Consider the following 17,081-nt stretch of genomic DNA (forward strand, 5'->3'; position numbering starts at 1 on the left):
TAAAGGGTTTTTTCCTAGACCAAACATGCAACTCCTACTGGCACTCACAGAAACCAAGAGGGAGGGATGGCTCTCCTCTAGTCTCTAGAATGCTGCCAGGAGCCAGTGCCTGGAGGTGGCTCCGATGTGTGAGGCCACTAGAACCCAGGAAGGTTGCTGGATCTGGTTCAGTCCACATCTCTGGATCTCCTTGAGGGGCTCTAGGCAGGCGTCTCAACCTCACCAAGCTCGGTTTCCCGGACTGAACATGGGACCAGCTCTGGCCTAGCAGCTGGGCGTGTGGGCAGAGCGCCTTGCATGGTGGCTACTCGTGATACGGTGTGTGTGACTTGTGTCCCCATCCCGTCCCTCGGGTCCCGGGACTAAGACATGGGTCCTCCTTCCGCAAGTGTCTTTCCCAGGGGCAGACAGAGGCTGGGTCCAACGCAGCCACGTGCATGCAGGGAGTTACCAGGGGGCCCTTTTCCCCACGAGGTGGCAGTTTGGCAGACATCTTTGCAGTTGAGAAAGTCAGAGCATAGGTAGTTGGCCCTCAGAGAGGGCTCCAGGGTCCTCGTTGGGGAAGCTCAGCTTGTCTCAGCATGTCTGGGACCACATGCACGTTTGGGATGAGTCCCGCATGGTTTCTTCCATCCTACTTCTCGTACACTGCGGCCTGCCGTTTTCACATTCTCTAGGCACGGTTTCTGTTTGTTTTTAAAAACATGACTGAGGTTTACTTGATGTGTGATAAACTCACGTGTGTTAAACGTTAGCCCGTGCAGTCCCGGTGGGGTACCCTTCCCCTGGGAACCTCACCAAGCGTCCCTGTTGCAAGAGTTCTGGTGGCGTGCCTGGGGGACCAGAGTAGCCCTCTGCTGGCCCTCTGTTTTTAGTGCTCAAGATGGGGTTTTCTCTTGCTCCGAGCCAGAATGTGTACCCTCAGGGACCATCTGGGACCACCCTCTGGGGACATACCCGGAGCTCCAATGTCTGCACTGTTGTCTGTTGCTTGGAGCTGTTTTCTAGAAAGGTCTATCAAGGTATTTGGTCACCAGCAGGTGCCTATTCAGGGTTGAGAGAATTGCAGATGCAAAACAGGCCCCACTCGCAGCCTCCGAAACCTGTCAGTTGAAGCTGGCCCTGGCACACCTCCCCCAGGTAAACAATGGTGTATTTTCTGCAACGGAACAGAGACCGAGATCAGTCAGAGCTCACCGCTGAAGAGTTTCTAGGTAAAAGTTGTTGATTTGCAAAGGGAGAAACAGATTTTTTTTAAGGGCAGGAAATGGCTGTGTGGGTGTCAGTGATTGGGCGTCCGCACCCTGGCGACAGATAGCGGGATCCTGCGCCCGGCCCCACCCTTGCCACTTCCTGCGAGTGCAGCCCTGTGTTCGGGCCCTGCAGCGCCCGGGTGACACCAGCTAGCGGGCCTTCACCGCTAACCAGCTAGTCACCTTTAACCTCTCCGCAATTTATTACCCTTTTATTACTGCTAATGACCTTTTCACCTCCAGAATAAAGCCATGCACAGGCCTGGGGTGTCTTTTTTGCCCCTCTGCTCCCTCCCCTCCGCACTTCCAACGAGCACAGGTAAACGAGATAGCATTTAATCCATGTCCTGTTTGTGTCAAAAGATTTAAAAAAAAAAAAATTTTCTGTCTCCCCTAGAACGTGAGTCCCCTCCCACACCTGAGTGTGGATGCGCACAGGGTGACCGCGGCTTCTGGCTTCGGGTGCTTTTCTGGTTGCCGCCCACCCACAGGCTGGCCGTTGTGGGGGAGCTGCCCTGCGGAACCTGGGCTTGGAGGGAGCCTGGCGGCCCCCCCGCAGCCCCCGCCCATGTTCAAGCTCGGCGCTGCGGGGCCAGGCTGAAGGCGAGACGGGGCTGGCGGACCTTCGCCCGTGTGGGTCCCGACCTCTTGTTTGTGCTCAGGATCCACTTTTAAAATGGCTTCTCCAGTTGAACCGTGCGGTTAGCACCTCAGCCTTAAACTTAACTACTTTAATTCCGTTCCCACGATGATTTCAAAGAGATAATTCGGTGGGTACATGTGAAGCTCTAGAACGGGACAAGAGAGGGTTGGGTGCTCCAGTGGAGTCCCTGGTGCCCAGCCCGGTAGAGGCCGCCTTTCCTGCCTGCCCCCCCCACCAGCTGGGAGGGGAGAGGTGGGTCTGTGTCTGGCCTGGCGGTGATGCCCTGACAGCACTAGCTCGCTGCCGGAGCTGCTCCCAGCCGAGGGAGAAACACCCCTTTCCTCTCGGCTTCTTCCTTTTGAAATGCCTGGAGGCAGACTGTTCTTTGGGCTACATTTCTACTGCACGAAGTTGGTGGAGTTTGAAAATAGAAGCATTTGCTTATCTTAGCACACGCCCACCCTCCTGCACCTAGGAGGGAAGATTGAGTGGGAGTTTGGTGACACAATTGTTACCTGGCGTTCAGTGGCTTAGGGTCCTAGAGCAGAAGAATCAGAGCTTGGCCAGCCAGGCTCCTGGGGGGCTGGGGGGCCTCAGGGTGGGGTGCAGGCATCCTGCATCTGCGCACAGCTGTGAAGACACAGGAGCTGCCACCCTGCGCCTGCCTGCGTCCCCTCCCTCGCCATCTCCCGTGCCTCCTGCACCTGCTGCCACACCTCCCCCTTGCCCTTGGTTCCCCCTGTAGCAAGGTGAGGGAGCTGAGGAAGAAGTGCCCAGCATGGCCCCTACTTTTCCATGGTCCCTCATGCCTTCGTTGCTCAGATTTAAAGGCCCTGTCAGCCCCCCTCCCTCCGCCGTTGTCTGCTGAAGAACAGCACGGGCACATGCGTGGGACGGACGTGTGGGGCGTGGGGGCGCAGTCTGGCCACACAGAGAGCAAGAGTGGGGGGCCCCGTGTTCTGTGACAGGCTCTTCTGACTCCTTCAAAGCTGCCCCCACAACAGGAGGGAGCTCCTGGTGGGCTCTGCAGCCCCTTTGCACACACGCCTCCTAACGGTCCTTCTGACCCGCCACGTGACACTCTGGTGATCTTGTCAAATGTGGGTACGACGCCTTTGTGCCTGCGCAGAGGTGGCGCGTTGGCAGCCTTGGAGCTCCTGTGTAGGGAGGAACAAAGGCTGGGCCACCATGTCCTGTGGCGCGGACCCAGGGCTCTCCCCATGTGGCTGCCGTATAGCTACATGTGTCTCCCTGTCGCCCCAGGGTGCCCTGAGCCCCCGGGATGGGGGCAGGGCAGGTCGGCACAGAGGGCTGCTCTGGCAGAGTGTGTCGAAAGCAAAAATCAAAGAACAAATGAGATTTTTGAAAAAACAGCTGTGAGACCTGCAGTCCATATTGCTTTTGTTGTAACAGCTGATTTGGGATTTGTAAATTCATTCGTAAGTTACGAACTCCCCTCCCAGTTTTCACTCAGACCCCAAAGAGCCTTTTGTTGAAACTTTCAAAATGCTTCATTTCTCATATCCCAAAAGTGATATTTGTCTCTTGAGGACCTACAAGAAAGGCTATTTTTCTCCCCCTTTTTCTCCTCTCTCTCGTAAGGGTGGGATGAGCCCACCACCTCCACGGGGCTCATCACCCAGCTCATTTCCATGACCTTTGACCACCATCGACACCACAGAGGCTGAAAAACATATCCGTGGTGGAGATGCCTGGTGGATAATAGTAAATATTTGTTCAGCTTTTCTCCACAATTCAGTACCAAACCTCATCCTGTTCCCTTAATGCATTAAGCAGATTTTCTTAAAATTCAGTAAATATTTTTAGTGGAAAATCTCAATGCTGTGATGGTGGGGACCTCAGATTTTATCTGCCAGGGCTGTGCTACTTGGCACAGCTTTGATCTGCCGGGTTTGCCTTGCCTCACATGTGCATCAGCAAGAGCGAGCAGGGCGGGCGTCTGCAGGACTCCTCGCTTGCAAGCCCTTAGATGGCCCCGCGCATCGCATTTGGAGAAATTCGCTCCCCTCCGCTTGTCTTCCGTGGCCCACCGTAGGCGAGAGCCGGAGGGAAGCACCGATAACGTGTTGGTGAAAAGTAGTCTCTTTCAGTAAAAGATTCCCAAGTGATTATGAGTTTGAAAGGTTGTTCTCTGGACAGCCTGCTCGCTCGCTCTCCCCGTGTCCCCCCTCCCTCCCCCCAGTTAAACTTTTCTGCCAAGGGCAGGGGGGCAGCAGGGTGGGAAGGGAGAAGCCCAGGAAACATGGAGTGCCCCCTCCCCAGCCGCGGTTCTCCTGTGTGATGTGACAGTCCGAAACCTGGCAGTCGCGTGGTGTCCCCTGTTGGGGAGCGCGAGTGACAGCTGCGTGGGTGTTCCACGCTGGGATAAATGGCAGTTGTGCGAACGAGCATCCTATGCTGTGTAGGGTAATCGCTAAGGTGGGGCAGCTGTCCTGACCACAAGCCCTTTGTTTTTTATTTTTTTGTTGTGTTTTGTTGTTTTCGTATTTATCTCTCTTCTACAGAAATGGAGTTGCATTTTTCAACTTCGGCCCTGAATTTTATAAATAGAACCCAGCAAGTGACCAGTTGGGATGAAAACAAACTCACGCTTGGGCGTGTTTTTGATAGCTTTACCCATCGGATTTACTGAGACCCTGAGTCACACAAAAAACCTCTTCGTCTCCTCCTAAGACTTCTGAATGAGGGGAATCTGCCTTCTTGCAGAGTTTTGAGCGTTCACAGCCTTTCAAGTGTGCATTCCGTTGTTTCTTCCATGGGCAGGCCAGGCTCCCAGGGACCCTTCCCAGGCAGCAGTTTCCTGGAAAGCACGTTGGGAAAGGCGCAGCGAGGAAGGAGCTCTGCTGCCAGAGACTCACTCAGGAGCACCTGCCCGGGGCCCGGCCGCTTCCCCGACCCTGGGGGTTCATGGCATATGGGGCACAGGGGCATGCATGGCCTCGAAAATTAAATAGAATTAAAGAAATTTCTACCAGGGTGGAGCCGGCCACCGAGGTTTTTTTTTTTGTTGTTTCTTTTTTTTTTTTTTAACAGCACACACTGTGGTAAACCATCGGGTTCATATTGTTTTTGCTAAAGGCAGTCCTGTGTGCGGTTTCGGCGCACCGCTTGGGTAACTGTTGAAACTGCTGCGGTTTGAAATAAGCCCTATTTTGCCTTTTCTTCAATCTTGCATTCCTCTCCCCTGTTAATGAGGACTCCTCTGAATATTGGAGAGTCACCCTGGGCTGCAGCCCAGCAGCTTCCAGCCCCCCGGGGGGTCGTCACTCTACGGGTCCTCCCTCCCCACCTCCGCTCTGTGCCCACATCGAGGAATGGCAGGGTCGCGCCTCCCACCCGGGGCGTGTGTGGAGTCATCCCCCAGGAGCTCTTACAACAGGTTGTAAAAAACCGATGATCACTGCCTTCTCTGAAACGTGCCATGGTCAACATCTTTCCTTACTCATGGTTCCTGGACCCGCGAAAAGGCACAAAACGGCAGTGAGTTTTTTCGCCCCGGGCCCCGGAGGCAACTAAAAATGACTTTGTCACGTTTAAGATAAACTACATCTCAGAAAATCAGCAAAACGATTAAGACGTTAGGAGAAGTGGTTATGTAAAAGCAGGAACTACACCCAGAATGTTTTAAAAGTGCAGCTGCTAAAAATAAATGGGGGTGCGGGGTAGAAAGTTTGGACCGAGGGCAGTTGTGGCGTTGCATTTCTTGGCCGAAAGCCTCCAGTCACCAGCACAGTTGAGTGTCCGGCCAGGCCAGGACGCCACCGGTTTTGCACGTGTCAGGTCCAGTAATCCAGCCTCTCTGCCAAAGCACAAAAACAGACAACCCAGAGAAAAACCGTTCTGTTTCTTTTTTTTCCCTTCTGAAATCAAGAGCAGTTGCTGTGCCCTGGTTTCATATTAACACAGTCATGATTTCTAAATAACAACGGTTTCGGCAGCGGGGGCAAGACCAGGCCCCAGCAGTTTTGATGTGAACGGCGCTTTTCATCTCCCCGATAACCTCTTGGGTTGTCAGAAACCTCAGCTTGAAATCCTAGCAGGGCTGGATTCTGAACCACCACCCCCAAAAGCAATTTAAAAACCACAACAAACCCAAACCAGGGTGGGGAGATGTTCCCAATTTAAAAGAAGGAAAGAGCAGAAAAGTGGGCGATAGCCTTTGAACATTCGGACCGTTGCGCTCACTCTGGGGCTGGGCGAGGGTCCGAGACCCCTTATCCCTGCTCAGATAGCTGCCCTCTGCCCCAGACCCTGTAAGAAATGCTCCAAGAAGTTGAGCATTTCTGCTGAGCCGGGAGCTGTGTGTGCCATGCCCTGAGATTTTCAGCCTGTGCCCGGCAACTCTTTATTTTTTTCCTGTATTCGAATTGTGCTGTTTGGTCCGTTGTCATTTTAGTTTTTGATTAAAAAAACAAATCAACCGAAGAGTGCACCAGTGAATATTGCTCTTTCTTGCAAGGGAGGGAAGCCAGATGCCTTACTTTTTTCTAGCTCACCAGAGGGGTTCCCTGGGTCCCTCGGGACAGTCCTTTGGCTCTCGTATAGCAGCAGCCAGCCCCTGCCCCCCCCACACACACACCAGGGAGGGGGAGTGGTATTGACTTGCGCTGGTTACTGAGCCCTGCCTACGAGGAACTGACCCTCAGGTGTGCTGGAGGCCAGAGGAAAGGCTGGTGCCATGGGAGGTGGACAAGGCACTAGGAGCCCTGCAGGGGAGGAGTTGAGCCCTGGGGAAGGGTCTGCCAGGGGAAGGGCAAGGCTGTGCCGGCCTGGACACTGTGGATGGTCAGGAAAGTAGAAGCGGCATGGGAAGGAGGCTGGGGGTGGCAGGCCACGAAGACCAGGCCTTCTGAGGTCAGCTTCCCTTCCCCATGCAACCTGAGCCTGTGTCCCCAAGCCTGTGGTCTTGAGGGTCCTTGCACGTACTGGCTAACTGCAGATGAGGGCCAGTAGTCCTAGGCCCTGGAATGGCTCTGGGTGCTCCAGGAGCCCCCGGAGCAGGCCTCACTTGGGACACGTTTGTCTACCTGCGATTCAGCCTCGGGTGGTGCCGTCGCGTGGGGTGTGGAAAGCGAGGTGGAGTTGGCCTCCTGGTATGCTTCATGGGGGTCTACTTCTGGGGCTGTGTATCTTCTCTTGGGGGTGGCACCTGGCCCAAGGCTGCACTGTGGGAGGGTGGGTAGAGAGGGGGGTTTGAGGCGGTGGGATGGCAGGTGCCCACGGAGGGGTCCAGGGGGACGGTGCCCTCTTCCAGAGGCTGCAAATGCCACCAAGCCGCTCCCAGGGCTTTTGAATGGCTCTGTCAGGGCAGAGAACAGCAGTCGGGGTCCTCAGTTTCCTTTCCTGGAGCATCCTTCAGTCTCCCAGAAGGGCCTGATCAGCCGGCAGTAGCATGGGATGTACTTACCCGCGGGGCAGGTGCCCGAGCTGGGAGCGCGCTCCATGTCCCGGTTGTGCGGGGGGGGGGGGGGGGGGTGTCTGTGAAAGGCCAGATTCGCTCTTCCTGTCCCTGCAGGCCTGACGTTTTCCCAGCCGCTCTGCTCTGCTCTCGTGGCATGGAAGCCTCCACGGAGGGCACACGAACGAGCTAGCCCAGCTCACTGGCATCGGCGAGCCCGTACACCTTGACCCATGAGAGCGGGCAGCCTCATTGTGGGTCGACCCCTCCCCTCGGTGCCTGCTGTGGCAGCCATGCAGGGGGTCCTTCTTTTGGCCCCGTGCGAGCCGGCTCGGGCTGCCGGAGTGGGAGCCCAGCCTGGGCGGCATAAACCACAGCAGCGCATCCTCATCTCACGGCTCTGGGGGCTGGAGGTCCAGGATCGGGCTGTTAGCAGGGCTGCTTCCTTCTGGGACCCCTCTTCTGGGCTGGTAGTGGGCCATCTTCACAGCGTTTTCTCTCTGTGCGTGTCTGTGTCCTAGTCTCCTTCTCTTACAAAATCTCCAGTCTTTCTGGACTAGGGCCCACCCACAGGACCTCGTTTTAACTCCACTACCATTTCCAAGACCCTGTATCCAAACGTAGTCGTGTTCTAAGGGCTGGCGGTGAAGATGACACCATGAGTTTGTGGGGGATGCCCTTCAACCCATAACAACTCCTCCTCGTGGATCAGGAGATGGAATCTGGGAACCAGGTTGGGGGGGGGGTGCTGCTGTGCCGCTCCTGGTTTTCTAGTGGTAGATCTGGCCTGCCTCAGGGCTGACGGGATAGGAGCGCATCCTGGGGAGAGGGACCAGCCAGAAAAAAACCCCGAGTTGGGGGGTTCCCAGGGAAGGAGGTGCCACTTGGGCCCTGGCGGGCTGGTGGGGGTTGGGGGCCTTTGGGAGTCATCACGAGATCGGGGAAGCAGGGCCCAAGGCTGGGCTGGGGGCCAGGGGTCTTGTGCAGTGGAAAGCTTCGTTCAGCAGGGAGTCAGAGGGTCGGGCCCCGCGCTGGGCAGGGGGACACAGCTATGGACAGTGGCACCCCGACCTCTCAGAGCTTCCATTCTAGCGAGAGTAAAAAATACGCGTGTGACCAAAAGACAGAATGTGACAGGGACTGCTGAGCGGCAGACAGGGAGACATCTCAGCCAAGAGTAGGGAGGGGCAGCCTCAGAGCGCGTGGCGCCCACAAGAGGAAGGGCCTCCCAAGCCTGGGAACAGCGGGCACGATGGCTTGAGCTGGCCAGGGTGGAAGGTGGCCATGGTGGCGGGGCAGGGGGGCAGGTGGATGAGGCTGGGGGGTATTCCTAGGGCAGCTTCGAGCCTTTGGGAGATCTAAGGAGCATGGGCATCAGCTCTGTGTTAAAAGGCCCCTTTGCCAGGTGGGGATGGCCTTCAGGGCAGGAAGCTGAGAGGAGGAGCAGCCTTTGGAAGGGAGCAGTTCCCAGGGACCCAGGAGAGGTAAGGGCCACATGCACGGGACAGTGGCTACAGAGAGAAATAGGGTGTCTTGAGTTGTGAGGGCATGTGGACTGGAGCACCCTGGCCCCACACCCACTCTTCCTCCTGCTTGGGGTGCCCCTGGGGTATGCCTGGGCCCCCTTTGTTCTTAGGCAGACAGCCTGGAGTTTTGCAAGCTGCTGGGCTGGCCTCGCCTGACAGCCATCTCCTCTTCCCACAGTTTTGGGGGTCAGGGAGGCCTTGATTCATCTGTTAGCTCATCCCTAAGCCGGGGAGTAGGCTGGCTGTGCATGGTGGCCGTGGGGGAGCAGGTGTTCAAGGCCAGTGGAATAATCCAGGGAAGCTGTGGTGGGCGTCCTGAGCTCCCTGCTCTCCGCAGCCTGGCGGGGGGCTGGGGGGGTGCAGGGCCGAGGACTAGGACGAGGAGGAGGTGGGAGAGCTGCCGTCAGGGACGACAACGTGGGGAGGAGCCTTTGATGCTGGACAGCGAGCTTGAAGGCAAGGCTCTGTCATGGATAGGGGAGGAGGTACCCACGGTGGAGACGTGACCAGTACAGAAAGTGACCCCCAGGCCTCCGCTTTGACAGATCAGTTGCTGTGGGACAGAGAAGTCGTAATTCCTGTTGCATGGTGGACTCAGCACTACCCTTCTGGGGAGTAGTCCTGTGACCTGTGTCAGTGGGGCACACACACCCAGGGGCCTTGGCAGAGGCTTTCTGTGGGGGGACTCTTTGAGCTCATAGGGCCCACCCACCATCGGGCTCCCCGTCTGCCCGTGAATCAACTCGAGGCCCCAGGGAGAGACAGACCTGTGCTCCAGCCCTTCCCTCCCCGCTCCCCGGCCCCTGGGAGTCCTACAGGCACTGCCTGAGGTAGGCGGTGTGCCTGAGAAGGTAGCACCCGCTGTGGAGCCCGGGGCAGCCTCGGGGTGGGGCTCAGAGTCGTGCAGCTGCGTGCGTGCCTGAGGACCACCGTGCGTCAGCCACTCATCTGACCCCTGCCTCTTCACTCACATACTTCACACACGGGAAACTGAGGCCAGCTAGGGCTGAGGGACTTGTCCTTGTTGAGGTCTTAGAGCTAAAAGAAGCAGAGGCAAGCTGTGGCCCCAGACCCCTTAGGGACCTTTGGGGGCCTGTAGAAACATGGCATCAGAGAGGAGGCTTCTGAGAGCTGGGCGTGGAGAGGGGAGGGCAGGTATGCGCTGTGGCTGGCAGGTGGGCTGGCAGAGCCTGGCTGTGTGAGGAGGCAAGTGTCCCAGGCTCAGGTGCTGCGTGGGGACACCAGAGGCACTGCTCGGGGCTGGGAGCGTTTTCTGGATGTCAGCTAAATGTCCGTGGTTGTGTGTGGAATGTGGCCCTTGGCTTGTGGGTTCTTGGTGCACACCAGCATAAGCAGCTAGACTGACAAATCAGAATCACTTCGAGTCTCCTCTAGTCTCTAACCTGGGGCTTGGACACAGAGCTGCTTGGATTAAATTGAACATCTCACTCCCGGTGCTTCACTGGGCACATGAGTGGTGTTAGGCAGGAACGAGGCCTACAAAACTGGCAGATCTGAAGGCTCATCAAGTGTCACTAGGCAGGCCTGGTGAGACCCCTGATTCCTGGTGGAACATTCTGGCACATTGGCAGGACTTGTTGGGAGAAGCCACCTGCCCTCAGGCCACAGCCCCAAGCATAGTCTCATGGCCCAGGTTCCCTCTAATTCTGAACACATCTATCCCACACGCAGCTGGTCGAGATTGGCCTTGCTACGACCCCGGCATCCTAGCGAGCCCAGGAAGGCCCAAACCCCGGCCCTGGGAGCCACGAGCACAAAGGGCAGAAGCGGGTGTAAACCTCAGGACAGCAGAGGCCAGACCCTCACAGCCAATGCTAACTCTGTCCCATATGGTGAAACTAATCCCCCCCCCTTTTAACTGCAAATACTACCCTCTCCCCATTGTTTTATTGTTAGAAGCTTACAGTGTATTTTTCTGCTCAGCCATGACTTTTTTTTTTTTTTAACTCGGTGTGATAGTAAATGTGTTGCCACTAAAATGAGTCACTTTGAAACATGCCTGCATGTAAATTTGAAGACAGTACATTCTAGCTGTGTGGGGTGGGGAAGGGAGGGGCGTGTCTGAAGTGGTTTTCTTGCATCGCCCACAGACCGGTGAAGCCTCCGGGATAAGGTGAGACTAAAGCGAGATCCGTCCAGGATTCCCCTGGGATCTGGCCCACTGGAGAGTGGCATTCTGGCCCTTTCCGAAGAAGGAGAGGGTGTCCCTGCGAGTGCTCGCCCACCTCCTTAGTCAGGACTCTGTTCTATCTGTGGTCAGTAACTTGTATTTTTTTTCTTTTCTTTTCTTTTCTCCTTTTTTTTTTTTTTTCTCCTAAACTTTCCAGGTAAAAGTACACCTGTAAGCCAGCTTGGTTCTGCAGACTTTCCCGAGCCCCCTGATCCATTCCAGCCACTCGGGGCTGACAGCAGTGACCCGTTCCAAAATAAAAAGGGGTTTGGGGACCCGTTTAGTGGAAAAGATCCATTTGCTCCCTCCTCTTCAGCTAAACCTTCTAAAGCCTCTTCCTTGGGCTTTGCAGACTTCACCTCTGTAAGTTGAGCTCCCTGTGCGCCAACCCCCCCCACCCCCCGCCCCCGCTTGCAGCTTCTCTGGGGTTCTTTTTTGTCTCTTTGAAACGGCAAACCTGGCTTCTATGTCCTGGTACCTCTACACTGTCCCTTGTGTTATTTATTGTGTACTGCTGCTTTTCTGTAAGAAAAACAGTTTCTCAATAAAAAAAGAGAAAGAGCTGCAGTTTGGGTACTCTGTGACCAAGGCATGCTTGCTCCTAGCAGGGCGGCCACACGTGCCCGTTTCTGTCCTTCCTGGTAGACTCTGTATCATGCCTGTGGCCTGGAGGCCATGGCGTTCATGGATGTATGGAAGCTGAGATGTCAGACGCTTCCGAAGTATGCACACGAGATCGCAAAGATCCCATTAGAGAGTTCCACTGTCCCCAGAGGGGTCTTTGTGCAGGAGTTGGGCCGGTCCCACCACAGGGCGTTTTGAGCAGCAAGTAAGGATTGAAGGACCCAGGCAGGGCACGCGGAGGAAGAGCAGTGTGGTTTTCTAGAACTTATTTCAGTCCCCAGCTACGACAGAAGGAAATCGAGCCTAGAACAACTGCACTGAAGGCCTTTGCCCTTTGCCAAACCTGAACGCAGACCCTCGCGGAGCCATTTAGCAAAGTGACGTGTCTTTTCTGAAGCTAATCCTGGGCTCTGGAGAGCCCAGCCCTTGTTTTCTCGGGGTACCGAAAAGATTTCAGATTGCAAAACGCAGTCACGTGGGGTGTTTCCAGTACCTTCCTCGGTACCAAGAACCTTGTTCTCAGAGAGCTTCAGATGTTGTCTTCGCAGAATCGGTTGCACCGTCTGTGGCACACTTTTTACGTTCGAATTTACAGAGTGCTTTGTTTCCTGGTTTGGTGGGAGATTCGTTGTCTGCTAGATGCTCCAGCTCCTAGAACATCCGTCCTTAAAACCAGCCCTGCCCTCACGGTGCCCGGAGAGCGCCTGATTCTCCCCCAAATCTGCCTCGTGCTTAGCTGTCTTGTGGTGGTCCCGGCCCTCGGCGACCTGTAAATGTTTTATGACTCCACTTAGCTCGATTTTGCCGACAGCCGGTGTACGCTGTGGACGGATCCCAACGGCGACGGTATTAATAAAAGCCCGAAACAAAACGCGCTCTATCTACAGTTTCTTGAATAGTACTGCGTTTGTGTTTGGGTGGAAAAATAAATAGAAAACGCTGAGGAGAAAAAGAGAGCTATTCACGCAGGATGCAGGTACTCTTGTTCTGGGTAGGCAAGAGGGGTAAGTAGATGTGGTTGGGAATTTGGAGAAATGGCTGTGCTTTCTGAAATGCGTGATTCTGCTTCTGTGCCCCTCCCCACCCCTGGGAGCTGTTGGGGGAGAATATCAAAAACAACCACGAGGTTTTAAGCTGTCATTTGGCCAATGTTTCTGGTCATTCCAGAAACAACCTCAGTATCGAATCATCCTAGTTGCCTGGTGAGGGATCAGGTTCTGCCGCATTTGTAGCCTTGCTGCTATTTTTTGTTGAAAATCCCTTTTCCTGCTCCGGATGCCCCAGTTTTCCCAGAGGAAGCCCCCGACTGCGGAATTTGGCCCCTCCGAGGGGTTGAGGTGTGGGAGAGGCAGGACACCTGACAGGCTTGGTTCATCCCCTTCGGTCATACAGCGATGTAGAAATGGCCGGCCTCTGCCACCTTAGGGCACCTGGGATGCCTTTGTGTTATTGTGGCGTCTGGGAACCCAGGCCTTGGCCAGTGGTTTCTGGTTTGCCGGACCTCGGAGGCCTGGGGAGAGAGGCGGCGCCTGCAGAGCCCGGGCCCTCAACAGGCTGGACTTTCTCTGGGTCTGGGCCACCTTCAGGCCGTGTGTTTGCGTCACGGAGAGGTCTCTCGCTGCCTGGCGGATCAGCACTGTGACTCCTTCAGTGCCCGTGTCCTCCAGTGCTACCAGGACATGCCGGCAGCCATGCACAAGCCACGTGGCCTGCGCCGGAGTTCAGGGAAGCCAACGGCACACACGTGGGCAGCCCCCCCGTTGGCGCCCTAGCCCTTCCCTTCTGGAAGCCTCTCGTTTACGAGCCCCGAGTTTCCATCAATGGGTCAGTTGTGCTTGTAGCTGTTCACAGGAAATGTCTCCGAGATTTCTTTAAAAACAAGACTTTCTGTCTCAGGCAAATGTGTTTATTAGGAAGTGGCCTTTTTAGGGTAGCAAAATGGCTCCTTTTTCCAGAAGGCTGCGTGAAGAGCAGAGCGACTCTCCAATGGGATGTGCCGCGCCGGGTGTCGTCCGACAGCTCGGTGCAACTCTCCCAGCAGCGGGAGTGAGCCAGCGGGAGGTGGCTGCAAGTGTCCCCTGGCCCGGAAGCCTCAGGCCCAGTGAGGAGTCGCCCTGGGTGCCCTCGGGTGCACAGCCGTCCGAACCCCGGGTTTCTGCTGAGAGGCTGCTGGAGGAAGACCGCCCAGGAGATGCCACGGGAGGCAGCATTCTGTGCCCTGTATCTCAGCTCCAGGACGGTGCAGGGATGAAGCAGGAGTCACCTGCTGTTCCTGGAGGGGTGGCTGTGCCAACAGGCGCCCCAGGTTCTGGCTGTCACTGTGCATGCGGGTCGGAGGACCAGAGTGGACTAGTCAAGGGGGTCCCCCCCGCCTGGGGCCAGGAGATGCTCTTCTGCTGCTTGGAGGCCCAGAGGGAGCCTCGAGCAACCCTCCTCCTCCAGGTCCTCTCTGTGACACCATGCTCCAGCCTGCTTCTCAAATGTGCACAAATCCCAAACCTGGGGAGAGTCTCTAGACCTGATCCTGAAGCTGGCCCCACCCCAGTCTGCTCTGAAGGCATCTGGAATGTTCCTGTCAGCACATTTCCTTTCAAATCGGGGACCCCTTGAGCAGGAGGCTCTGCAGGGACATCCCGAGACTCTGGGGCTGGGTGGAATCGGGGCGTGGCCTTGTGGCCTCCGCTACGCTCAACCCTTCTGGCCTGGCTTCCAGGCTGTGGCCGGGTGGCCTTGGCCATTACTTATCAGCCCTCACCCTCCCCTCCTCTGCTAATAGAGGGCGAGGTCCCTGTCAGCCCTGCTGTCCCCTCCCGCTGCTGCCCGCCGTACTGGGAAGCTGTTTCTGCCAGTATTTGTGGGTTTTTCCTTGTTTTTCTCCTGATGAGGTGTTGGAAAATCCCCCAGAGAGTGCGGGGGTGGAGGCTTTCTGTGATGGAAACAGGAGGGTCGCGGACCAGATTCCAGGGCGTCCTACCTGGAGACCCATCAGGCCCTGAACGTTTTCCTGGGTAGTTTCTCTAAGAAACTGGGACTGGGCCTTTCTTCCTGGAGACGGCTCCTCTTCATGCTGACCGCATACGGGTCCCTAGCTAAGCCCCAAGGCCCCGCAGAGGGAGGCCTCCTCTCCTGCCCCACCTCCTTCTCCAGGCCACATGTGGTCCAGGCCAGGCTCCCTCCAGCGCCCCCACCCCCACCGCACCTCACACAAGCCCCTTGCAGCCCCTCTCACCCCGCAGAGCTGCACCCCTCCACCCGGACCCAGACCCAGAGAAAGTCCAGCCTTTTGAGGGCCCGGGCTCTGCAGGCGCCGCCTCTCTCCCCAGGCCTCTGTCTGCATCCGCACCTGTCGAAGGAGCTCCCATTCCAGGTTGTCACTCGGGCCCAGTAGGTGTGCAGAAGTAGCCGGGCATTCCTGTCATGCTTACTTCCCCAGTGCTCCCGGTGGGGTCTGTTCGGGCCTCTGCGAAGCCTGTGTCAGGTCAGGATTGTCTGTCTGTCTGCTCCCAAGGGGCGCCTTTCAGAGGCTGGCCGCCTCTTTTCTTTGGTGTCACCCAGTGCTTAGCACAGAGCCAGCAGAGCCAGTGCTGGGAGGAGAGGCCCAGGGAGGCTGAGCCCGAGGACAGGCCGCAGCTTTGCTCAGGGGTGTGGGGCGTGTGATTGGGGCCCGTGGGGGAACCAGAGGCCTACATGTGGCGAAGAGCATGTGACATCGAGCTTTGCTTTTCTTTCTGTAGAGCTAAGGTACCTTGAATGGTTTGACACAAACCACCCATCTCGGTATCAAAATGGTTTTCTTCCTTGTTTCAAAAACAAAATGGTTTACTCCCTTGTTTTGTTTCTTTTTAATTGGACCTTTTGGGAAAAGACGTCAAGAACTGTGGCCACATGGGCAGCATAAATGCCAGGGCGCCTATAAACATCCAAGTACGAGGAGGCTCCTCGCGGGCCCGGAGCTCCCTGGGCCGTGGCTGGGGTGGCGAGGCCACATTTCAAGACTGGCTTGTCCGCGCACATTTGAAACGCAGCGCCATGTGCGTCTCGGAGCTCTCCAGTCCCAGCGTCTGCCACCCGCTGGTGTGATCGGCCTGTCCTTGAGGCCCAGGCCTTGTAGGTTTGCTGTTTGAGTTCCTCGGTTCAGCTGACCTCTGCTCCGCGGCCGCCCTCACAGACACCCCTGCTGTGCCCGGAGAGGAGGCAGAGTGGGGCTCCCTGCTCACACCCCCGCGAAGCCTCAGACTCTGACCCGGGGACGGGCAGGAGCCCTCCGCATCCCCAGACGGATGCCCAGCCTTGCCTGCTTTGGTTCCCTGCGGAGGGCCGGGCGGCTAGCTTCTCTGAGGTCCGAGGCGGTAGCTTGGGGCAGACTCAGCCCTGTTTCTTGGTGCATGTGACTGTGGGTCAGGACTGGGCTGTGCGTGTCCCCTCCCCGCCCCCCACCAAGACACGGGCTTCTAGCATTTTCTGGTTTTTCACGTGCACACCGGGCAGCCGCCCTCCCCTCGCCACCCCCCGCCCAGTGCACCCCAGCATCGCATTTCCCTGTGCCCGGACAAGCGCGTGCCAGGCGTGCCCCCATGCCCTGGTGCCACCCCAAGCGGCGGGTTGCAGCTCCTGGGCCCAGTAACCCAACCTCCATTTTCCTTTGCAGTTTGGCAATGAGGAGCAGCAGCTGGCCTGGGCCAAGCGGGAGAGCGAGAAGGCAGAGCAGGAGAGGCTGGCGCGGCTGCGGCGGCAGGAGCAGGAGGACCTGGAGCTGGCCATCGCGCTCAGCAAGGCTGACATGCCTGCCGCCTAGACGCCCGGCACCGGCCACCAGCACACGGAGGGACGGCCCCAGGGGCGGTTCTGCGGAAGGAGAAAACTCCAGCCAGTCTGCACACACACACACACACACACACACACACACACACTCACACGTTCACACAGACACACTCACACACATACTCACACACACACTCAGCAGTCCCCGTTCACATTGTGACCTGTCACAGCCACTGTTAAGTCAAGGACTCGCTGGTCAGAGGGCCTTGGGCTCTGGGGGCTTGCCTGGCAGAGAGGCCCGGAGAGGCGCCGCTGTCGCAGATCCTGCTCTCTGCGGTGATGTCCCCGTCGAGTGACAGCACCGGCTCTTCCTCCATTTGCAGCACAGGACGAGGCGAGGAAGCGCGGTGACTCCTCGCCTCTCATCTCCTGCTCGTACCGGCGCCCGGGCGCTCCCACCCCCGTGTCTCCTCGACCCCCCCCTTCTGAGACAGACATCTGGGCGATGTATGCATTCGTTGTATAAAATTAAGTTTGAATGATTAATATAAAATATTTTAATACAAAACAATCTATTTCCCCCCCTTTCATTGAAATATTATTTTCCTCGCATTAACACTCACACGTGGCATCAGAGAGGCGAACCGGCCCCGCAGCGGGTGGA

General features: G+C 56.8%; 1 protein-coding gene across 10 annotated transcripts in view; it reads left to right on the forward strand.

Moving 5' to 3' along the window:
• EPS15L1 (epidermal growth factor receptor pathway substrate 15 like 1) overlaps positions 1-16,985 on the forward strand; it is a 95,138-nt gene extending 78,153 nt beyond the window's left edge. For 7 of the 10 annotated variants that reach the window (XR_014305131.1, XM_082708503.1, XM_082708504.1 and 4 more), the window contains 2 exons: positions 11,190-11,395; positions 16,305-16,985. Coding sequence is in view for 9 of the 10 variants with exons in the window: in XM_082708503.1 (XP_082564629.1) it covers positions 11,190-11,395; positions 16,305-16,451 (353 nt within the window). In the remaining variant the exon portion in view is untranslated. The remainder of the gene's footprint in view (positions 1-11,189; positions 11,396-16,304) is intronic. The other 3 variants (XM_082708509.1, XM_082708511.1, XM_082708510.1) reach the window with 1 other exon arrangement.
• The last annotated feature ends 96 nt before the right edge of the window (positions 16,986-17,081 follow it).

The sequence above is a fragment of the Mustela nivalis genome (assembly GCF_964662115.1).
Source record: "Mustela nivalis genome assembly, chromosome: 1".
Classification (NCBI taxonomy): domain Eukaryota; kingdom Metazoa; phylum Chordata; class Mammalia; order Carnivora; family Mustelidae; genus Mustela; species Mustela nivalis.